At 36.4% G+C, this 24,932-nt stretch overlaps 3 protein-coding genes across 8 annotated transcripts in view; 2 read left to right on the top strand and 1 right to left on the bottom strand.

Annotated features, from left to right (window-relative positions):
* Positions 1 to 24,932, bottom strand: part of LOC106065185 (uncharacterized) — a 58,758-nt gene that overhangs the window by 20,853 nt on the left and 12,973 nt on the right. Inside the window, exon 1 of one of the 3 annotated variants that reach the window (XM_013223951.2) lies at positions 5,495 to 5,574. The exons of 1 other annotated variant lie outside the window; for it this stretch is intronic. The gene's annotated coding sequence lies outside the window, so the exon portion shown is untranslated. Of the gene's footprint in view, positions 1 to 5,485; positions 5,575 to 24,932 lie in introns of those variants that run through there. One more of the 3 variants, XM_013223950.2, reaches the window with a different exon arrangement.
* On the top strand, positions 8,198 to 13,844 carry LOC106063023 (uncharacterized). Of its 4 annotated transcripts, none has more exons than XM_056041086.1 (4): positions 8,198 to 8,401; positions 8,500 to 8,661; positions 11,148 to 11,691; positions 13,264 to 13,844. In XM_056041086.1, exons 3-4 carry the CDS (start codon positions 11,165 to 11,167, stop codon positions 13,355 to 13,357), a joined length of 621 nt encoding a protein of 206 aa, XP_055897061.1. In that variant the 5' UTR covers positions 8,198 to 8,401; positions 8,500 to 8,661; positions 11,148 to 11,164; the 3' UTR covers positions 13,358 to 13,844. The 4 variants fall into 4 exon arrangements, with proteins under 4 accessions (XP_055897061.1, XP_055897062.1, XP_055897060.1 ...); XM_056041087.1 differs by having other exon boundaries at positions 8,480 to 8,661; XM_056041085.1 differs by lacking the exon at positions 8,500 to 8,661 and having other exon boundaries at positions 8,203 to 8,401.
* On the top strand, positions 9,547 to 10,758 carry LOC129928363 (insoluble matrix shell protein 4-like). Its single transcript, XM_056042575.1, has one exon. It carries the CDS (start codon positions 9,547 to 9,549, stop codon positions 10,756 to 10,758), a length of 1,212 nt encoding a protein of 403 aa, XP_055898550.1.

Here is a 24,932-nt window from a genome sequence, read left to right as displayed (position 1 = left end):
TTGGGAATATTGTTGTAATTACGAAAATGAACGATCGGGTAAAGACTCCATCCGAAGAGTTGCTTTTTCGTTCTGTCAGTTCTCAATGTAATTGTACATGGCGATTTGAATAGAAAGCCCCCCCAACAGTAGGCCTATAGAAAACCACAGCTCACGTCTTAATGTTTTACATTGCTTCTTTCGCGTAAAACTATTGGGCTATTGTTGTAATTACGAAAATGAACGATCAGATAAAGACTACTAATCTGAAGAGTTGCTTTAGTGTTCTGTTAGTTCTAAATGTAATTGTACATGGCGATTAAATATAAAGTCTCTTAAGTCCTCCTACAGTCTAGACCAACATCCGTCTTATAGTTTTACAATCCATCTTTTGCGTAAAACTATTGTAGGCCTACTATTATTGGCTTGGAAGAAAGTCTTTGCAGTGTTACTTCTCAGATGGTTACGTTCAGACATTTAATTATGGAATTAGTATATATTCATTATGGCTTTAGTACGAAACATCAAGTGACGCAAATATCTACGTTATAGAGTAAAACAGGCACTTTGTGACAAAGTAAAATGGCAAAATTTTTCTTAATAGACTTAAATCATTGCATTAGTTTTCTAAAGAAACGTTTCCGTGGGGCACCTCTGTTACGCCGAAAAATATGTTCGTCCCCCATACGGCATACGTGCCCTGCCCAGCCTGACTGTGGGACTATAAGAAGTTCATAACGGCTTTTGTCATCCATCCATCCATCCCAGTGGTGCTACAGCCCGTGGAGGGATATGGCCTGCTTTTACAGATCTCTCCATTCAGATCTCTCCTGGGCCTTCCGTCAACACGCCCTAATTCCAAGCTTTTTACCGAGGTTTATAATTAAATCAAAAGAGGCTGCAGCGTACGCAAACTCGTTGACCGCTAGATTGATATCATGTTTAGTGTGAGCAAGTAAGGCGCAGAGAAGCTGTGTTATGACCATTTCCTTTGTTTTGGTACAGGACAGTAGACACCGAAGCATGAACACATGGTAATAATTCACCAGCAAAATAATAATAATAATAAGGCTTGTCTTCGAGTTCGAAAATTAATGAGGATTGCAGCTGTGACCTACATATTTTGCCACATACAGGGCAAGCATAACCTCGGCAGCAGATTTTATTTTGGTCTCAAATGTGTATCCGCGTCCTTTGTATAGATGGAATTCTTTAAGTCCGACAGTTACGCTGGACAGAGCAGTATCCTGTATGGGAGACGAATCTCAGACGAACGTATGCCAAAGGCAGTCTTTTTTGGTGAGCTAAAAAGTGGTCGACGTAACACCGTAACGCTTAAAAGACCAGTTTAGGCGCCAACTTGCCTTAGCTGACATAGAAGATAGCACAGAACGAGACAGCTGGAGGTCACCAGCAAAATAAACAACAATGTAAAAGGTATTTACACCACTCTACGCAATTAAAGAGTAAACAATTTATAAGGCACTTAAAACACAATAACTAATCATAAATCGGCACATTTAATTTCATTACTTTTCTTTCATAGTTCTATAATAAATTAATCTACAGTAAGATGGTGCGCAAATGTTTAATTAGGTCTAATGGTTCTTTAAAACTCGTTCTTGTTTGCAAAGAAATATTTTAGTGTACTGCGATAAGCCTAGTGACGTAAGCAGCGTTTTTCCCGTTTACGTCATGGAAAATTTTCATTCATAAAACATTCTAGCCAAAATTAATTTTTCGATAATGAGGCATTTTCAAACCGATATAACGGTCGACCTCGAGTTTTCCCGATGTGGCCAATGAGTTGAGAATTTTTTTCTAACTATTATGCACATACCGTGAACTTTTAAAGAAAATCGTTAAAGCCGTTTTCGAAATAAAATTTATATATATATATATAAATATATATACATACATACATACATACATACAAGAATTGCTCGCTTAAGAGTATAGGATTTGTTTGATATCAAATAAGGAAAATAACTTTAACATTATTGGTAGGTATAGTTTAAAGGGCGGAGTTTTTTCCCTTTAAGTAAGCTTTGTTTGTTTTTTTTAAAGGATATTGTTCTATATATTTTGCCTTTTCGTCTGCACTTGAAAAAGTTTGCCCATTACTGGTCTAAACGTTATTCATTGAATAACTTTTACTAAAAGTAAACTTTTACTTTCAGACCACCGCCCAAGATTGCCCACACACAAAGAGCTATTAGGACTACACCAATAGAGTTTACCCATAGTAACTGTTATTACTCTTATTTGAGTTTATATTATTAACAAGGAAATAGCACATATTCACAATTGAACTACTTGTAACTCCAATTCTTAAATAATAACGAATTAATTGTAAAGGGTGCAGTCCAGTCTCAGCCACTACAAATATCGATGTTAGTCCAATGAAATTCTAGCCTCAGCTGTCTGTTTATCTATATCTAAACTACAGCATCGCTTTGAATTAAATTCGTCATAATTGTGCTTACACTAGCGGTGCGTCTCTACATCTGTCAGGGTTGTCATTGGCTAGTTTTCCCCGAAACCTGACAAGGTGCAAAGTAAAGTAGATGCTAACACAGTAGTAAACATGCATCTTGTTTAATGCCTATGTAAATATGATTAGATCAATTCATCTTATTTGTCTAATAATATGCACAAACACAATAGTAAACATGCAATTTGTATAATGAGTATGTAAATATTGTTAGATCAATTCAACTTTGTAGTTTAACAATACGCTAAACGATAACATACAGCACCAAGCAGATATCGTGCTCATTCACGTAAGCAAACAATCTCAAATATAAGTACATCCTCTTACTCAGATTCGAACGTGACGCCACATCTTCCAACATTCACACCAACGTAGATCAAGCACAGGAAACAAACAACTGCAGGACAAGCTTCCAACATTCACACCAACGTAGATCAAGCACAGGAAACAAACAACTGCAGGACAAGCTTCAACATTCACACCAACGTAGATCAAGCACAGGAAACAAACAACTGCAGGACAAGCTTCCAACATTCAGACCAACGTAGATCAAGCACAGGAAACAAACAACTGCAGGACAAGCTTCAAACTAAGTTCCCGCTCTAGAGCCAGCCCTAGTTCACAGGGTAAACACTGCACGTAGCTGGACACAGTCATAAGTCAGTCAGCGGAACTACTGCACCAAACACACACACGTAGAGCATATTGGGACGTAACACACAAAGTAATCATTCCTTTGCTCAATGTGCCAGTAAATGCCACAAATAAACAAACAAAAAACAACATATAAAATAATTCTTTAAAATAAAAGACAATATCTCTTTTATACTTATTGAGCAATTATTGAGCTCTTAATAACTAAGGAATGTAGGTTTTTTATGAAATGGAATATTTTTTTACTGTTATGGAGTGTGTGTATGTGTGTTTCTATGAAGATCATTGGAAAAGGTTAGCGATTGGTTGGGAATGATGAAAGATAAGCGGCAGTGTCGTCAGCGGTCTTAGGTAGGGGAGACAACTCCAGAACGCCAGACTGAAAAGACGTGTTTTTGTAGTGAGTTACATTTTGTTCTAAATAACATTTTGATGTGATTGCTCAAGTCTGCTACATTGATTTCACTTTATCTAGAGTTCATTGTGTTTGTATTGTAATAAAAGTTATATTTGATATTTTTTTCTCAAAAGAAGTCAGTCGGTAGGATTTATAAGTTAAGATTTCAAAAAAAAAAAAAACGACTACAACGGTTAAGTTGTGTACCAGCAGTGTGGTGCTACAAGTCAGGAATCGTCACCAACATTTACCTCGCCCCATCCCCTCATCATGTGTTCATCAAGCTAATTCTAATTAGAGACTAAGAGACTAAATCTCCACTAAGTCATTGGTTATGCTGGCTGATTCAAGCAACCATCCCGAACGTCAATAAAACATTCTGATGTTAATGGAGGAATAATTTGTTAGATTTATAAAGACTTTGGCTTATCTTTAAATATCGTTCTTTTAGATATTACCCAAAAAAAAAAACTGGTTTCAAACAAGGCTTTAAAAATTGATCCTTTGACTTAGTTCTCATTGTCATCCAGTTTGATATATGTTATTCACAACGTTTGTTGTTCTGCTGTCACAGATAAATAAATAAAATATGTAGACATTAATTAATAATAACAATAATAATAACAGAGACTTTGTGTTTATACAAGTAGACATAGAAGACTATCTTTTTTATTACGTCACATCCTACTTTCTCATAAAACATTCACAACAAACAATGACGCAATATTAACAAATAAGCTCATCATTCCCTTTAAAGTTCTTACGACTGATATCTACTAGGAACTTTAACAATTCGTCCACTTCTGGTTGTCTTGACTGGCACAACAAGTTCTCTAGTCGTTGGTCTATAACTGTCTGTTTCGTTTGTTCCAACAGTTTGCAGTTCGTTGTCTTTATCGGTATCTTAGTACCCAGAGATGTCTTCATCGAAACTATTATTCAAAAAGCGTATATTTCATCTGTATGTTTTTCCATCGTTTGTCTTTATGATGTAAGATCTGGGTGATGAATGTTTTTTGACGACAACTGCTTTCTGCCATGTTTGTCCTAGACGAACTCTCACTTTCTCTCCGACAGAGTAATCTTTGGGTAGTCTTGCTTTTGCATCGTATTTCACTTTGCTTCTCATCTGTCGTTCTTTAAGGAATGTCTCTGCATTTTCAGCTACCGATGGTTTCAGTAGTTTGGGATCAGTTGGAATGATGTCCCTGAGTCTTCTACTCATCAGCAGTTGTAATAGTGAATACGGCAGTCCACTTATCGGAGTATTTCTATACTCGAGCATAGCGAGATATGGAACTTTCCCACAAGTAGTCATTGTTTCGCCATTCTAACAAATCTGTCGCAACCTTTTTCCATGGTCTGTCTGGTACAGCATGAGGTAGCAGTTTTTCCTTCACATTAATTCTTTTGAACGTTGCACATGTTGAGCATATTATTATTGTCGAAAAAAATATTTTTGGACAATCCTGGCCAAAACACACTCTGTCTTGCCTTCGATCTTGTTTTCTCAAGACATCCTACTTTCTCACAAAACATTCACAACAATGACGCAATATAAACATCTTAGCACAGTTGTTCTAAAGACGACTCATGCGTGACGTACTTTTGATAACTTTAGAACAGGATTCCTGGAACGAAATTATCGAACCTTAGATCTCTATCAGAAGAATACTTGTACTAACAATGATATCCTAATGAATCAATACTTCTTGGATATAGTCTGAAGTCATTGCTATTTATAGATACATTAAAAGAAGTCTGTTTTATAGATTTATCATATGATAGAGTGTTGATTATAAAAAAAAATATACGACACACAGGATTTTTAAATTGTGCAGTGAATTTCTATATTTTTTTTTTTTTTTAAATATTATATGCATGGGGAAAAATGGAGAGAGATTGGGGCGGGCGGGTGGCAAGAGCAGAGATAAAAATAGAAAGTGATAAAAATTGTGTACTTTGCTTACTAGACTATCCAAGTCACAGAGGCGTAGCGAGCATAACTGGTGCCCAGTGCACAACACTTTATTGGGGCCTCCCTCTCCTTGTTCCAGAAAAAAATAAAACAAAGTAAAATAGGCTTATATTTCAAATGTATTTATAAATAAGATTAGAATGCAAATAACAATAAATGTATTGCCTAACTAAAAATATATACACTATACATGTATTAAGAATAATCAATTATTAACTAATAAACTGTTTTTTGTGCAAAACGAGACACAGTGGCCTCATTCTCTACACATGGAGTATCATCTTTAGATACTTACATTTTTTAAACATATAAAACTAAATTAATTAATTACGACTGATTAATTAATTGGTTAATTTGTTTATTAATTCATGTGTTGTCATCGACAATGAACAATTCTGAAAATTTTTTTTAACCTGATCCAAGAATGTGTAGTCGGAGAAATAACGTCTACAAGTTTCAAAGTAGACAGACAGACAGACAGATAGACTTCTTATTAGCTTTTAATAAAGTTAGGAAAGTGTGAGACGGGTTTAAAATTAGTTCTGAGGTACATTCGAGGCAGTACGTTAGTAATGGGCTTGATCGAATACATGTGTTCATTGCGTCGATTACTTCAGAAAGAACGCGTCTGTGAACAGATGAGGGGATAATCGTTATGTTCAAAACTAAACTAAATTAAAACGTTATTTTCAAAACTAAACTAAACTAAAACGTTATTATCCAATGGACCTCATTCACCAACCGCAAATAAACAACACTGAGCCAAGTGTTTCTCTATCTCTTCTATACAAATTACGATCTAATTTAAATCAACAACGGTTATTACGTGACAATATTATCACGTGACCGTTTGTTTTGGTGAATGAGGTCAATTCCGTCAGTTACGCCTAAACTGGCAGTCAATTCAATAACACTACAATAACGATGCTTCTATACAATTCAAGCACCTACTGACTAGTTCATGTCTCCCTACCCATGCATCATACGTCTGACTGTCACGTGACTATTTCATGTCTCCCTACCCATGCATCATAAGTCTGACTGTCACGTGACTATTTCATGTCTCCCATCCCATGCATCATAAGTCTGACCGTCACGTGACTATTTCATGTCTCCCATCCCATGCATCATAAGTCTGACCGTCACGTGACTATTTCATGTCTCCCATCCCATGCATCATAAGTCTGACCGTCACGTGACTATTTCATGTCTCCCATCCCATGCATCATAAGTCTGACCGTCACGTGGCTATTTCATGTCTCCCTACCCATGCATCATAAGTCTGACCATCACGTGATTATTTCATGTCTCCCTATTCATGCATCATAAGTCTGACCATCACGTGACTATTTCATGTCTCCCTACCCATGAATCATAAGTCTGACCGTCACGTGGCTATTTCATGTCTCCCTACCCATGAATCATAAGGCTGACCGTCACGTGGCTATTTCATGTCTCCCTACCCAAGAATCGTAAGTCTGACCGTCACGTGACTATTTCATGTCTCCCTACACATGCATCATAAGTCTGACCATCACGTGATTATTTCATGTCTCCCTATTCATGCACCATAAGTCTGACCATCACGTGACTATTTCATGTCTCCCTACCCAAGAATCGTAAGTCTGACCGTCACGTGACTATTTCATGTCTCCCTACCCAAGAATCGTAAGTCTGACCGTCACGTGACTATTTCATGTCTCCCTACCCAAGAATCGTAAGTCTGACCGTCACGTGATTATTTCATGTCTCCCTTCCCATGCATCATAAGTCTGACCGTCACGTGATTATTTCATTTCTCCCTTCCCATGCATCATAAGTTTGACCGTCACGTGATTATTTCATTTCTCCCTTCCCATGCATCATAAGTCTGACCGTCACGTGATTATTTCATGTCTCCCTTCCCATGCATCATAAGTCTGACCGTCACGTGACTATTTCATGTCTCCCTTCCCATGCATCATTAGTCTGACCGTCACGTGATTATTTCATGTCTCCCTTCCCATGCATCATAAGTCTGACCGTCACGTGACTATTCCTACAGTAACTAACGTGCGCAATGCTATCCTAGAATTACTTCATTGCCATAATATCTTTGATTTTCTTACCTAATAAATCCAAGCAAAGACGGTAGTTTAGCTACTCTACTTTATTCGCTTTTTTCTTGCACTGTAGTTGTTTTTTTCACTAATTAAATTATGTATCATTAAAATAAGCTCATAATTTTGAAACGGCTTTCATGTGATATACATAAAAAATCAGTCAATCAATATATTGATCTTTTATGGGAATTCTCCCTCCTAGCATGACTGTTAATGTGTTAAACTTTTCCATTCATTTATTCGAAATGTAAAATAATGTTTGGCATCTTTCGTTCAGAATTAAATATGATCTTTTATTTTATCTTATATAATACGGACAATATTTCACAAAAGTAACGTCTACTTCCTAGTCCTAGTCCCGCAGGGGGCGGCAGCGATCAGGGTTTGAACCAGGGCCATCGAGACGACCTAACAACTGTCCAGCGCGTATACCGCACGGTCAGGCAACCATTCATGCAGGGATAACTTCCTGGTCCTTATTTTCTGATATCCTTATTTTCAGGAAACTAAAAGTCAACACAAACTTTAGTCCAATGCCAATCGAGAAAAATATTGATTTTTTTTAAATTTCTTCCTGTCTAGATATAAACCTTATGATTTCTTGAGATCTATTTAGAAAGCAGACAACAAATTTGATCTTATTTTTAACTACTTGGAAATTCCCATTTCAGTTGAATCTCTCCGTTATTCGATTTGTCTAGCATTTGGAAAAGGATTTCACAAATTGATGGCATAACTCCTTCGTTTTCAATGCGATGAGACTGTTATCTTATTGGTTCCATTGAGTTTCAGTTCAGGTAAGTTTAAAAGAACTATACATTGCCAACATTTGTACAGTAATGATATATATATGCCTTTCTGTCCGATTTGTCTAGTTTTGTGACTTTACGTACAGGCCGCCAAGTCCAGACTTCACATGCTAGGTTTGACAGAACCTCAGTGTACTGAGTGCCATGAACACGTCAGATATCCTCTACCTCAGTGATGCCCAACCTAATTCGACCTGCGGGCCGTTATAATTTCTGACACTCGTGTTGCGGGCCACATGAACGAAAAGGTAAAAAAAAAAAATTAACTGAAATTTACCTGAATTTGTAACTAATTGATTATAAGCCCGCGGATCTAGTACTTACATTAAAGAATTGGATATGTCTTCGTGCCAAAATTTCGGCGGGCCGGACGGAACCACGGCGCGGGCCGGATCTGGCCGCGGGCCGTATTTTGGGCATCACTGCTCTATCTGGTTTAGCCGGCCAGTCAAAGGGTGTGGCCGCTGCGCATGCTACAGCTTCTGCTCAGCTCCACTTTCGTAAACCGTAGGTCAGAGAACCAGGTGACCTTTACATCATCTGCCCTATAGACCACAAGGTCTGAGAGGTGAACTTTACTTTTTTTTTACACAACAATGTATATATAAAGATCTGTGATCTGATCATTATCGGGTAAGAATATATTTCCGTTTTCCAGTCTAGGTGTAATATATATAGGTCTGTGTTGCTGAAGAAATTCTGCATTCTTAATTAATATTCGGATTCGAAGACAAGCATTATTATGTTGCTGAATTAATTTTAAAGACATTTATTTGCTATTAGAGGCAGCTAAAGGTCGATATTCCGTCCATCAGTTACAGGGGAAGCAACAAGTATATTATTTTATATTCTTATTTAGGAGTAAAATCCCTTATAATTGTGGCCTTCAACGTGCAAAATAGGACAGAATTTAAAAACAAAATTAAAACCTAATGATAAAAAAACATGTTGGGGCATGTTGAGGACATATTGGGGCATCTTAAGGACATGTTGGGGGATGCTGAGGACATGTTAGGGCATGTTGAGGACAGATTGGGGCATGTTGAGGACATGTTGAGGCATGTTGAGGACATGATGAGGCATGTTTAGGGCATATTAGGGCTTGTTTAGGACATGTTGAGGCATGCTGAAGAATGTTGGGGCATGTTGAGGACATGTTGGGGCATGTTGAGGACATGTTGGGGCATGTTGAGGACATGTTGGGGCATGTTGAGGACATGTTGGTGCTAACGTATCTGGGAGAAAGTTTTCGTGTTGCCTTTACACCTTCAACAAACAGAACTGGAACTCAAACAGAACTGGAACTCAAACAGAACTGGAACTCAAACAGAACTGGGACTCAAACAGAACTGGGACTCAAACAGAACTGGGACTCAAACAGAACTGGAACTCAAACAGAACTGGGACTCAAACAGAACTGGAACTCAAACAGAACTGGAACTCAAACAGAACTGGAACTCAAACAGAACTGGGACTCAAACAGAACTGGAACTCAAACAGAACTGGGACTCAAACAGAACTGGAACTCAAACAGAACTGGGACTCAAACAGAACTGGGACTCAAACAGAACTGGAACTCAAACAGAACTGGAACTCAAACAGAACTGGGACTCAAACAGAACTGGAACTCAAACAGAACTGGAACTCAAACAGAACTGGAACTCAAACAGAACTGGAACTCAAACAGAACTGGAACTCAAACAGAACTGGAACTCAAACAGAACTGGGACTCAAACAGAACTGGGACTCAAACAGAACTGGAACTCAAACAGAACTGGAACTCAAACAGAACTGGGACTCAAACAGAACTGGGACTCAAACAGAACTGGGACTCAAACAGAACTGAAACTCAAACAGAACTGGAACTCAAACAGAACTGGAACTCAAACAGAACTGGGACTCAAACAGAACTGGGACTCAAACAGAACTGGGACTCAAACAGAACTGGGACTCAAACAGAACTGGAACTCAAACAGAACTGGAACTCAAACAGAACTGGGACTCAAACAGAACTGGGACTCAAACAGAACTGGGACTCAAACAGAACTGGGACTCAAACAGAACTGGAACTCAAACAGAACTGGAACTCAATCAGAACTGGAACTCAAACAGAACTGGGACTCAAACAGAACTGGGACTCAAACAGAACTGGGACTCAAACAGAACTGGAACTCAAACAGAACTGGAACTCAAACAGAACTGGAACTCAAACAGAACTGGGGCTCAAACAGAACTGGGACTCAAACAGAAGTGGGACTCAAACAGTACTGGGACTAAAAAGTACTGGGACTCAAACAGAACTGGGACTCAAACAGAACTGGGACTCAAACGGAATCTCGAATTGAAAGTTCATAGTCTACATTGAGACTTGAACTCGAACACCTCAAGCTTAAGAGTTTTTGTCACCCAGTCACACAACCCAAATTGTTCTACGAGGTTTAAACTTATTTACTACTTTTTGATGTATGACTACTGGCTGACTTTCTTCATACATCAGACTGAAACGTATTGGAACATAGTGGAAGAGGTTGGAACTATTTAACTTTAAGATATTAATAGTCTTTTTATCTCTCTCTTTCTCTTTCTCTCTCTTTCTCTCTCTCTGTCTCTGAGTGTCTGTGTGTATGTGTGACAGAGAGATGAAAATGGGGGATTTACAGAGTGAAAAGAGATGATAAATTGTTTATGCTCCTCATAATTATTTTCTCCTTTTTATATATTCCTTTTTTTTTAGGCCAAGAATTTACTAGAATGCCAGGAGAACGCTGGCAGAAAATACAGGAGTTGGTAAAATCAAATGATGCTATTGTGAAACTACGTGACAAGCCTCTGGAGTCCTCGAAAATACAAAGTTCACTAGAAAGCATAGCAGCTGCCCAAAAACTCAAGTCTTCTTTTCCACAAAGTGCCTCTGCTGAGTCTTGGCTGAAGAAAGGGCTGATGCAAGCTACAAATGCTATTACAGCCCCGACCATGCAGGAGGCCCGTTTAACGCCGACCCCATCATTAAGTCGTCTTGTAGCCCCTACAGTAGACTTGATGGCATGTGTATCCTTTGGACATTCCAACTTCAAAGTAGAGAAAGAAGTGCTGACTGAAATAGAAGATGAGATCGGATCTATACTGAAGGACATCGTTCATAACCCTAACAGCTCTAAGGAACTTCTTAGTACAATTATGCAAGCCGTCAAGTCGGCACTGGTGACTCTATCAAATCATTTGTTAGCGGACAAATACGCAGAGTGTAGAGTTTGTAAAGGATGGAAACTCGATAGACCGTGAGTGTTTCTGATTCCATAAAATGTATTTGTTTGTTTTTTTATTTCATTAACCATTTACTCTTTGCAGGAGAAGTAACTCAATGCGAGTTACCTCCGATGTTTAAGGTGCATCCAGGACATATGTGCCCTAGATAAAATACCAATGAGGAAGTCTGGACTAGCTTTGAGCTGTTCAACAAATCAAGGAATGCCAAAGTGTTGACTTCTACAGGAAGTATAGTGAACTAATGAAGAGCTGGATAATGCAGGTCATCAACTCTTAAAGTACACTGATGTATGTAAAGCTTGACATAAATCACATCAAGATTGACACCAACTGTTGAGTGAGAAAAACCACAGGATAGTTCAGCATGAGGATCAAGCATTAAGAGTAAGTCCTGAATCGCAGATATGAAAGCGCTGCAACCTCTGGTGATTTGAATGTCGAAATTCTGGTCGTGCAAGAGTATCAAACATTGACTTCTTTACTCACACCCATGGGGAACAGATTGTCTCTCTAGATGCATAATGCAACAGCACTAGGTACCAGTATTTGGCTTGGGCTGTGCACATTTCCGTAGCATAAGATGTGAGGTACGTGAATCTCTAAGCTTACCCAACTTCGCAGCCGTCGTGTACACGACGTTTTGGAGGCATTTTATCAGTCAGTGAACTTAACCTCTTGAAGTCATTTTTAGCGATAATTAGAAAAACGTTTTATGATTAAACACTTTAAAATAACTCCAGATATGTGTCAATAAATTGGTTTATTTTCTTTGTATTTGATCACGTGACGGATGGAAAGTATAAGAACGGGGGGGGGGGGGCTTTGCCGAATATTCCAATATTTCACGTTCCAAATGTTCTCATGTAATAAAGACTTAAGTTTTAGTTTCAGTTTCCTAATTCGCTTAGAGACGCGTTTTTACATAGAATTTTTTTTTACTTTCGTTCAATAAAGCACATTGGTCATAAAGGATAGAATTAAGAAGCGAATATTTACAAGATTGACATCAATGTCTAGTTTTAAAGTCAAAGAATGTTTACACATGACATCATGATGTAGGACACGGGTATGACAAAAATGCATGGTGCTCTGAATAAAGTAAAAAAATTCCCCTTTCAGACTTTGTGGTTTATAGGGCAGATGATGTAAAGGTCATCTATTGCTGTGGCCTACGGTTTACGAGGGTGTCATGTGACCAGCACAAGACAAACCGCCTTTACTTTTCCCCAACTATAGTTGGGTACCCATTAGAGCTTGGTTGGGCTCAGTCGAGCCCTTTACCGCTCAGCCTGCGCGCCTCCCTCAGAGAAGCAGACAACTATATGGTGCTCGATCTTAATGTAACTTTCAAACTATCTCAGCCTTTACATTTTGACCTCAACCTGTCGTACAATTGCATATTTTTGATGTAGGTATACAGATGTAGGTAAAGATTTAAATGAAAAACTACCTTTTAAGTATTATTACAAAACATATATTACAACCTTTTCGCAGGCCGAAGTTGGTTGTAGTTCACTAAACTATTACTTTGAGTAGCCTGGCCTTGTTTGAATCAATAAACATACGTTTCCTTTCTTCTACAGAATAATACAGTTTACGCTGTGTTATATCTCCTGTAATGATAGTTCATCTCAGGCCATCAAGATACCAAATACTAAATATGTCATCTTTAACTAGAACTCAACCCATGTCATCGATGTAGCGATGTCCATTTATATCATCTTCAACTAGAACTCAACCCAGGTCATCGATGTAGCGATGTCCATACATATCATCTTCAACTTGAACTAAACCCCAGTCATCAACATAGCGATGTCTAATTATGTCATATTTAACTAGAACTCAACCCCAGTATTCAACGTAGTGATGTCTACATATGTCATCTTTAACTAAAACTCACCCCCTAAGTGTTTACCATTGAGAAGCTGTTTTTTGTTGATGTACTTGAGTATGTAGAGACTAGATATTGTACATCACCAAAGAGAAGTTTTTAATGATGTTTGAGCGAAGGAATCAAGTTTTGTTCACCTGTCCAAGCATATTTTTTGTGACTTGTTAAATATCGCTATTGATTATTATTGCTATATTATATAGTGCTTCTTAACTTTTTTTCTGTATAATGTATAATGTAATGTATTGTAAATAAAAACATCCCTAGGTATCAGTTCATTATTACAGTAGTTATTTGTTTTTGTCGTACAGTATTTTATTTCCTCTGGTTTTGGAGTGGTGGGGGGGCATCTCAAGTAAAAGGTTGAGAAACATCATTAAGGAGTTTCATAGCGCTGTCAGTCTAAGCATCAATCTATTCTGTCGCTTAGTCATCTCAAAGTAATTCTGGCCACTATGGTAGGTCTTTTAAGGATAAAATGAATGGAGCGTCTTAACTATATGCTCCGCTACGGGCCTACCATTGATAGAGGTTTTAAACAAGGCAAAAGACAGGGAGGAATGGAGAAAGACGGTCGACAAATCTTGCTTGGTGCCCCAACGGTCCAACAGACTAAGAGATAGGTAATGGTAATAGATAAATGCTCCGTTACACAAATGTGTCGGTTGCATGAACGCGTCGGCTAAGGTCTTCCAGCTATTGTAGCTGAAGAAAACCGCTTGTGTGTAGTGTGATGTTGGACAAATTTGAGATGTTAGTAATGTATCAACCCTCTTTTGTTTATACAATTTGGCATTGCCGTTTGTAATACTATTTGTTATGCTATCCAGGTCTTTAATTTGTTCTTTATTTGTAACATAGCGTTTTGCTATTTGGCCTTGGGACTCGGTGTAGTCATAAGAAATGCATTCGACTAGTTACATGGTCTATTGAAAGCTGGTGTTCCCCCATACTAGGCCTACTATACAATACAGGTTCTTCGGGTTATAAACATATAGCTCTGTGTTTACGAGCGCCACGCAAACTACACTCATGACTTGATCTACAACTGGTTTAAGATTTGAGAATGAGACATTCTAAAATTAAATTGTCAAGTTTCAAAATACTTTTAATTTTTTATTATTTTTTTGAAAGCTCTAAATATGAGTGGAAATGCTGCTTGAATATATTAGATTTATTCACAGGGCCGGATTTGGGGAAGGACAAACGGGGCTACTGGATGCTCGGTGGCCGAGCGGTAAAGCGTTTGGCTTCCGAACAGGGGGTCCCGGGTTCGAATCCTGGTGAAGACATTTTAATATTTTTAATTTCGGGATTTTTTGGAGCCTCTAAGTCCACCCAGCTCTTATTTTTTTATTCTTATAAAAACCGAATATGTATCATTCACCCAAATATCCCTTCCTCCCCCCCCCCCGTTTTACCAAAGTCCAGGATCAAAGTATGAGATAACGCTAAACCAAAACAGTTGGTAACATATTTCTAATCGCTCTATTGTTTTGTTCTGGTCTAGATCTATTAGTTTTGTGTGACATGTCTGTCAGTCCCGTTTAGATCTCGTAAACTAGAAGAGAAATTTAAAATCGGACATCATGATATTTTATAGCATTCAAAGTTCTGATGCAACGGCTATTTTTTTTTTCTTTTCTGAAAGCGAAAAATCTAATTTTTAAAATCACTAATGCAAGCAGTTTTTTTTCATAAAAATACACCACTTTTACAGCTATTCACTTATTACTACATGTAAACTCTGAAGGCTCTCTTCTAGGGGAGGTCTATATATACCATATTTTCAACACACAAATGGTTTTAGATTTTTTGTCAATTTTTTTTTTTTACATTTGTATTGCTAAATTAAATAAATTCTATCTAACGACTTAATTTAGACAAACATAGGTTTACTTTTTTTTTTTAAGAGAAAAAAATCTATTTAGTATGCATATAAGTTGGAAAGAATTGAAAACATCAATTAATAAGTAGATTTTCATATTATCGCGTGAACTGAAGCATCATACAGCCAACCATAAAACACTTAACCAAAGGGAAATTATTATTTATTTATTTTTGCACGGAAATGTTTTTTTAGCGACCCCAAAAGGGGAAAAGACGCTATTAGTTTTGTGGGAAATGTCTGTCCGTCGTCCCGTTTCGATCTCGTCAACTAGAAAAGACAGTGAAAATCCGACATCATAATATTTTAGTCTATTCAAAGTTCTGATGCAACGTCTACTTTTTTCTTTTCTAAAAGCAAAATATCTCATTTTTAAAATTACTTATGCAAGCAGTTTTTTCATAAAAATACACCACTTTTACAACTATTCACTATTAATAGTAACAAACGCTGGAGGCTCATAAGTAGGGGCAATCAAAACACACACAACTTTGAACACATTTATGCAATTGTTTTTTTATTTTTCGTCAAAAACATATTTTGTTACATTTGTATTGCTAGATTAAGTAAATTCTTTCATATTAACCAACTACATTTACAAGAAAAAAAAATTACTTTTTTTTAAGAGAAAAAATCTATTTAGTATGCATATAAGTTGGACATAATTTAAAACAACAATTAATAAGTAATTTTTCATATTATCGCGTGAACTGCAGCATCACAGCATGTTTATTTAGCACTTAACTAAAGGAATTTTTTTTTACCAAATATTTTTTTATTTATTTGTAAGGAATTGGAGATAAATCATTTACAAAACAATTAGATCAATTAGATATTCATTATAAGACATCAGTAAGTCCAGGTTTACATCGAACTTCACATTCACTTTCACCTATCCTTTGGTCTGCTAGACCACTGGGGGCACCACACGAGATGTTCTTTTTCAGAATATTGAAACGTGTCTTTTTACCTTCCTGTGTGGACCACTTCGGAGCCCGAGTTTGAGTATGTGTTTCCACAGAAACTGTCTTTACAACCTTGTTTCTAGTAGAATTGTGTAACTTATTTATGTCCTTTTTTTTAACGGCTCCCAATAGGTGAATAGCAGCTATTAGTTTTGAGTGGTCTCTCTGTTCGTCCGTCCCTCCCGTTTAGATCTCGTAAACTAGAAAAGATAGTGAAAATCTGACATCATGTGGTTTTAGAGTATAGACTCACATTTGGTACATCATCTATAGATATATCGAAACAGTTAACTCAATTGAGAAATAATCTAGAGGGAAAATTATACGTCCATCAATTTCAGAAAATAGAAAATAATAGAAATAGAACATATCTCAATATTTTGTAAGTCACTGGCGGATCCAGGAAGGCGGTATGGGCGATCGCCCACCTGTCCCATTTTGCCGAAGTTTAGTAAAGAAATTTCACAATTTCTATTATAATTTATTACTTATGTTAAAAATATATGCTAATTATTTATATTTCAACCTATTTTTAGATTATTTCGCCCCCACCTCTAGTATGGCCGATTTGGTGGCGTGGGGAGGGGGCGATGGCATCAATCCTGCCCCTCCCCACCATCAACTTTTGAGTGGGGGGGGGGCGGTCCAATTTATTTGTAGAAATCACAGCTTGTTAACAGAATCAATTAAATATCTATATGACTAAAACTTGTTATTTATATTTTAACCGATCCTTATATTATGTCGTTCCCCTGTTAGCCGATGGGATGGGAGGGGCGAATACATCTACTGCCCTTCCCACCAAAACCCTTTGAGTGGGGGGTCTGTCCTACTTTAGTCATAGTTTGTGAAAAAATTTAATTGAATTACTATATACTTTTTATATTATGTCGCTATCCTTTTGGTATCTTGGCCGATTTGGTGTGTGTGTGGGGGGGTGCATCTACTGCCCTCCCCACTCTAGCCCTCTGAATGGGGGGGGGGCGGTCCAATTTTTATGAAGAAAAAATAGTTTGTGAAAAGAAATTAGTTAAATATCTATATAATATAAGCTACATTTTGATATTTGAACCCATTTGTATATTTTGTCGCACTACACTCAAATGTCAAATTTTATCATTACTTATTATTAAATGAAAAACGGTTACACCAGGTTGGAGGGACGATACAAGCAATCGCCTTCCGCCCATCAGACAAACCAATACTTTTTCTTTTTTTCATTTTAATGAAGAAATTACAAAATTTAAAAAGAAAAATTGTCACTAATATAATTTATATATGCTATAAATTGCATTTTTATATCGAGTCGACGCACCCTTATTCTTTAATGCCAAACGCAATCATTAGCAGAAATTATCAAAAATGAGCTAGGAATAATCGTTTTTACTCTACCGCCCCCTCCCCTTTCCAAACGAAAACATGACGTTTTAAAACAGAAGTCAAATATGTTAACAGATTTTATGTAATTGCACATGATTTATCATGACTGTTTTAAGAAAGACTTTATTTTGGAAAATTTAGAATTCATACGAATTTTTTTTTAAAGAGTAACAATTGAGATGAGTTCTGAACCCAAATATTCTTTTTCATTTCACCTTATTTTAAACTTTACTTAGACTGATATTTTTCTATTGTATAAATAAATTTGAGACTATAAATCACAATATATGCTTGAATCCTAAAAATGCAAAAAATTTAGAGTAGAATCTAATTGGTCCTTTTAATTTCTCTTCTCACTTCCGAAATTTTTTGTTTATAGCTTTGAATTATAATTTGTAACAAAACAAAGTTACAAACAGGCCTATTGAACAAAATGTATCTCTTACAAATGAGCCTTTTTTTTATATATAAGTTTTCGAATAATTTTTTTTTTTCGGCGGCGATCCTCAAAGCCTTAATCAAAATCTGTGGGGTATCTTATCTTTTCAAGGAACGAGTCGGTTGTATTTGCTATGAAGTAAGGGCCTGTACATTCATATTAGAACATTTTTCAAAGAAAACATTATTCAAAAGGTCCTTTTTTAATAGTATGCATAATGAGCTGTAGATGTCGGATTTTGCAGTGAAAAATACAAGAAAACGTTTTTGGCGTCGTGACTTCGCCCCGAACCTCACTGGGTGAGCTTACATTGATGTCTTCTTTCATGATAAATAAATAACCTTAAGGTTTTATGAGATGCAAGATTTTCTAACGAAACAAAAGACAACGTCCAGATTTAAATAATCTAATGGAAAGTTTTTCCAGTTCATTACGTTGTTACGAAATTCTATCTTTTTTAAAGAAATGCCAAATATATTGGAACCATAGACATAAATAAATATAGACTGGAAAAAGGAAATAACTTCATGTAACTTGAAAACATGTATATCTATCTATTGTTGTGGGATTTCCGAATTCTGAAAAGCTGCATGATCTTCAGTCTTAGAGAGTAAACAAACCTATACTGATTATAAATGCTGTATAATAAAGTTCACAAAATTGCAAGTCACAAATTTTCGTTTCATAAAACTTTTTTATCGGCCAGTCTATATTTATTTATGTCTATGATTGGAACATTTCGCATGTATGAAATATAAAAAGTCAAACATAGAATAAAACAGTATTTTACTAGCTTTTAGTTTACAGCTTTACACCATATTATTGTAATTGAGTCCTAAGCATTTCAACGATCTTTGGAAAAGGTTAACGATTAATTATAAATGATGTAAGCTAAGTGGGATTGTCGTCAGCGGTCTTATGCACCAGAGACGACTCCAGTTCGCCATACTGAAAAGGCATGATAATTAGAGACTAAGAGACTAAATCAGCACTAAGTCATTGGTTGTCCTGTCTGATTCAAGCAACCTTCACGAATGTCAACAAAACACTATGATGTTAAAGGACTATTAGTTAGTAAGATTTATGAAGACTTTGGCTTATCCATAAATTGCGTGAGTTTTTTTAATACTACAAAAAATAAGATAAAAAAAAATGATTTCAGAAAAGCCTTTAAAAATTGATACTTGGAATTATTTTTCATTCTCTTCTAGTTTGATGTTTGTTATTCACAACGTTTGTTGTTCTGAAGACGAGTCATGCGTGACCTACTTTGGATGAATTTAGCACAGGATTCCTAGAACCAAAATTATCAAACATTAGATCTCTATCAAAAGAATTCTCGTACTAACTACGATATATGTTTTTTATGTTTTTTGATTATAAATAAAATGTAAAGCAGGCGAGATTTTTAAATGGTGCATTGACTTTCTATTTTATATAAATAATGTAAGCCTGAGGAACAAATGGAGAGATGGGGGCGTGTGGGGGGGAGGGGCAGGTGCAGAGAAAACTAGAGAGTGATAGGGACGAATAATTTCGATTTTTGAAATGTGTAAACACAATAGTGATGGGCAAAAGTTAACTAAAAAGTTGCTAACTTTTAGTTTAACTAAAAAAAATTAGTTAAGGCCAAAGTTTAATTTTAAAAAAAAAAGTTTAGTAAAAATCCTAGTTTAATTTTTTTTTTTTTAGTTACAAACTAAAAAGTTTAATTACAAATTTTACAAACTTTTTTAACATACATACCAATAAATATTTAGATCTATGTAATTTGAAGAATATATATGATGAAAAATAGAGATAGAATAAACTAGAGGGTGGACAGGTCACTAGAAAGCCTTTTGAATTTACCCTATAATGGTCGCTATTCCCGCCAATTCAAGGTAGACTATATGAAAGGCAAGAAAATAAACGTGTTCATTATATATCTAGCAAGTTTCGCTGCTTGATAAATCCTGATTAATTCATTGCTTCTATAGATCTACATTTTGCTGCTTTTTATTAAACACCAGTGTGTTCCTGTATAGCTTATAGCTGCATAACCCTAACCCTTATAGCTGTATAGCTGCAGGCAAAGAATTTTGCTTTACTATAGATCTAAAAGAAATGTCGACTCTTTTTATGTTAAAACTTTTTACTAGAGTGTCTAGAGTTAGAGTCTAGTGACGTCTAATCCATTAGTATTAGTCTATTACTACTATTACTATTAGATCTATAGTCATAATAGTCTATATTTAATTATTTTAGTCTCTTAGTTTTAAGTAGAGTCTAACTCTTAGAAGTATTCTTAGTCTTAGATCTATATGTAAATTTAAAATTATAAGTCAATAATTTAATATAGATCTATTAATTATTTGATCTAGATCTAGTAGCTAGATCTAATTCTAGATCCAGATTATATTTCTGGTCATTTCGTTTGTAGAAGATATTAGATCCAGAATATAGATCTATTAACTGAAATCTATATTACTTTACTTTATTAGACATTTAAAAAAAAACTATCAGGGGGTTTTGAGATACTAATCCCTCTACCAGGGGGTTTTGAGTTTAAAACCCCCTACCAGGGGCTTTGAGTTTAAAACCCCTTACATGGGGTTTTGAGTTTTAAACCCCCTACAAGGGGTTTTGAGTTTTAAACCTTCTACCAGAGGTTTTTGCAGTTAAATCCCCCTCTTCTATAAAACAAAACAAAAAAAAAATGTAAACAACAATCCCCAAATTCCAACAGCACAGTTAAGGAAGATTTTGATTTTAAACCCCCCTCCAAAATTTACGATAAACCCCCTCTTCAATATAAAAAAAGCAAATTACACATTCAAAATTCTGTGAGCGTAGCCAAAGGGGTTTTGAGTTTAACCCCCACCCCTCCAGTTGGGGTTTGAAGCTAAAAAGTACATCTTCAATATAAAAAAAAAAGCAGATTACACACTATAAAATCTATGAGCGTAGCCAAAGGGGTTTTGAGTTGATGGCTTTTTCTTTAAAGTTTAAAACCCCTCCAGATGGTTTTGAGTTTAAAATTCCCCTACAGAGCGTTTAGAGTTGAAAACCTCTCTCTTCAATATTATTTTAAAGCAAACTACAGTCACCAAATTCTATGAACGTAGCTAAATGGGGTTTTGAATTAAAAAAAAAAAACTTCAGAGATTTTTTAGTTTAAAACCCCTCAACAGATTATTTGACGAAAAAACTTTTCATTTCGATATAAAATCTAAAGCGAAATACAGGCATGTAATTCCAAGAGCGTAGTCAAGAAAGGTTACAAATTTCTACCAGTGGCTTGGGCTCCATTAATAGGCCTTAAGTGTGAATAGTCTTCTGCCGAAATTGAAAAACATTAAATATGGCTCAACAAAGATGGCTAAGACAGATTTTAGGAGTCAGTCATAGAGATCGGGTCTAAATCAAAGAAATCATATGCGGAACTGGGAGTCGAATCCTTAGTAAGGTTGTGACAGAGCGTCGCATGAGGTTTTGCGGGACATGTGCTAGAGGGTCTAAGTCAGTAAGAATAGCACATTAGGTTTTTGAAATAAAACTTTTTAATAGCAAGATAATGCACTGTAGATACCTCAGAATATGCATTTTGTTGGCTTTAAATACCAGAAATAGTGCTCGGCGGCGGGGCTTATCCCCGGGATGGAGGAGCGCTGCGAGCTCTCCCAGACCCCCTTGCTGGCAAGGACGGGGAGTCTACAATAAACGTCTTCCGAAAGGGTCAGATTATAATAAAGATTAATTATGTACACACACACATATATAATTTTTTTCCGCGGGGGGGGGGGGGGAATCCAACCCCCCCCCCCCGAAAAAAAATCCTGGCTACGCCCATGCTACATGTATTACGCATAATCAACTATTAACTAACATATTGTTCTTCGTGCAAAGAAATAGTCATAATGGCCTTGTTCTCTACACATGGATTATCTCCCTCAGCTGTGTGCATTTTTTACATCAAAGTTAGTTAATGACGACTATTTGATTAACTAATTTATTTTTTCTTTTCTTGACTCATATGTTGTCATCGACAATGAATACTTGTGAAAAATTTTGACTTGATCCAAGAATTCTAGATATATCTAGATTATAATTACTTTACTTCATGCACTGAGCCATAACATCTTTGATTTTCTTAGGTAATCAATTCAAGCGAAGCCGGTAGTTTAGCTATTTTGCTTTATTAGATGAACTTTTAATTTACTTTAATTTACAAATTACATATGTATCATTTAAATGTGCTCATAATTTTGAAACGACTTTTATAAGATTTAAATAAAAATCAAATCAATCAATTTATACATTTATCTTTGATGCGAAGTTACTATAGAGTATGCCAAAGTTCAACTTTTCCATTCATTTATGCTGAATGTGAATAATAAAATCGTCACAAATATATTTTTTTAAGACAATACCTCCTTTATGCAACTTATAGAGGGATTATTTTTCTCTTCAAAATGAATGAATGTTTAGCCTTAAAAACCCTGCGGGACATTTTCTTAGCCCGCCTCTCCCCCATATCTCCAAGAAAAATGCTGGTTAAGAGAATGTTTTATGGGGGTAGCCAAAGGGGGGGGGGTGTATCTTGGGGATTCAACCAACCCCCAAAATGAAATTCCACTGCAGGGGAGGATGTGGAGTTTTGTGACAGATTTTTTACTTTGATTTTATTTATTGTAGATGAGATTCTATGTTAAAACATCATTAGCCCCAGAGCAGCCAAGGTTTCCAGTCCCCCTCAAGGTAGTTTTGCGGCTAAAACCAGCCTATTCTATAAAAAAAAATGCAAACGACAGTCCAAATTCCAAAACCCACTCTAGCCGGTTTTGAAGCTAAAATCCACCTCTTCAAAATAAAGTTAAAGCAAACTACACACACAAAATTCTATGAATGTAGCCAACTGGGGTTTGACTTAACCCTCCCCCCCCCGGGGGGGGGGCTGTAAGTTTAAAACCCCATCAAGATTGTTTTGAGTTTTTAAAAAAAAACAACAGATAGTTTTGTTCATTATTATTCTTTAGTATTATAATTATTATTATTTTAAAGCAGCAAACAAACGAAAAATCCCCCCAAAACCCTCCCCGAAAAAAATCATAGCTACGCCCATAGAATGTATAGATGTAATATACTTTATAATATTTCAATGATAAGCATTTAGATCTAAGAGTAGTTTAGACTTAAAAGGCGACCCGCAAAATTTTCCTGAACATAAATTTGAATCATTAAAGCTTTACAGTCAAAACTTTCCAAACGGGAGAGTCCTGTCATTAACGTGCTAGTCCTTTCTAAACCGATGCTACAGATCTCTAGCCATCGAGACGACCCAATAACAGTCCACCGCGCATACGCACGACCATCAGCCATCCATGCAGAGACTACTTCCTGGTCCATACTTCTTATATCTTGATATAGAAGAAACTAGAAGTTATACAAACTTTAGATCAGTGATTCCCAAACTTTTTTGTCTCGTAGACCCCTTGCCATGTTTTCTGGTTATCGGTAGACCCCCTGCTTAACTTTCAAATTTTTGCAAATTCAACATTTTAAAAACTAATTTCTATCTGTACAAAAAGTAAAGTAAAGTTCCCCTCAGACCTTGTGGTCTGTAGAGCAGATGATGTAAAGGTCATCTGTTTCTGTGGCCTACGATTATGTGGCCAGCACAACGACCAACAGCCTTTACTTTCCCCAACTAATGTCAGGTACCCATTAGAGCTGGGTGGCCTCAGAGGCGCCCAAAAGATCCCGAAATTAAAAATCCAAGTCTTCAACAGGATTCAAACTCGGGACCCCCGGTTCAGAAGCCACGCACTTTACCTCTCAGCCAAACCGCCTCCTAATTTCTATCTGTAGAGAGTTGAAAAGGGAAAAAGTAATTTAAAGCTACATATTAGAGATTTTAGAGATCTCTCTTTTTATTGATAAAATTCAGAACCAATTAAAATAGCAATATGTATTGCTGGAATCTCCAAACACAATGGCCTTAAGTATCATTGTAAGAGTTTTCGCAAAGAGCAGTTTCTCGTGTATTTGTTGACATTTCACGAGTTACTCAAATATTGTGTCCGCGCATGAAGGGCTCATTAGTCTTGGCTGGCTACCAACCTAGCAGAAGTAAAACTGAATTCAAAACTCTCAAGTCTTTGCAACTCAAACACGGGAAAGGTTTTGTGGGTTAACTTGAGGAAAAATAAGGAGCCGGTGACCATAATGCAGTTTGCAGCACACACCACTACATCCTGTTAGAACCTGTGACGCTGCTGAGCCCAAACTTATATATGTCGTTTGCAAAGAATTATATATGAAGCTTTTAATTTTATTACTCATGCCACCGAAGCAACCTTCAACTGTATTGTTGCTTAAAGAAATTATTTTAATAATATCAGATGTGGGTTTGTGTAAAACAGGTTTTAAAACTACAACGGCTGGTAAAAATCAAAGTTTTATCTATGGTGTTTTCCTCATTTTGCCATAAATAAGTAAATTTCCCCTTTCAGACATTGTGATGATGTTATGGTCATCTGTTTCTTTGGCCAACGGTTAACGAGCAGGGTGTCATGTGGGCCAACGACCAACCGCCATTACTTTTACTAACATAATTCAGGTACCCATTAGAGATGGGTGGACGCAGGGGAGCCCTGAAAATCCTGAAATTCAAAATTCACAGAGATTCGAACCAGGACCCCAATTAC

Source organism: Biomphalaria glabrata, chromosome 9, assembly GCF_947242115.1.
Source record: "Biomphalaria glabrata chromosome 9, xgBioGlab47.1, whole genome shotgun sequence".
Lineage (NCBI taxonomy): Eukaryota > Metazoa > Mollusca > Gastropoda > Planorbidae > Biomphalaria > Biomphalaria glabrata.
The sequence above is the reverse complement of the archived record's forward strand: the minus strand, read 5'-3'. Positions and strand labels throughout refer to the sequence as shown.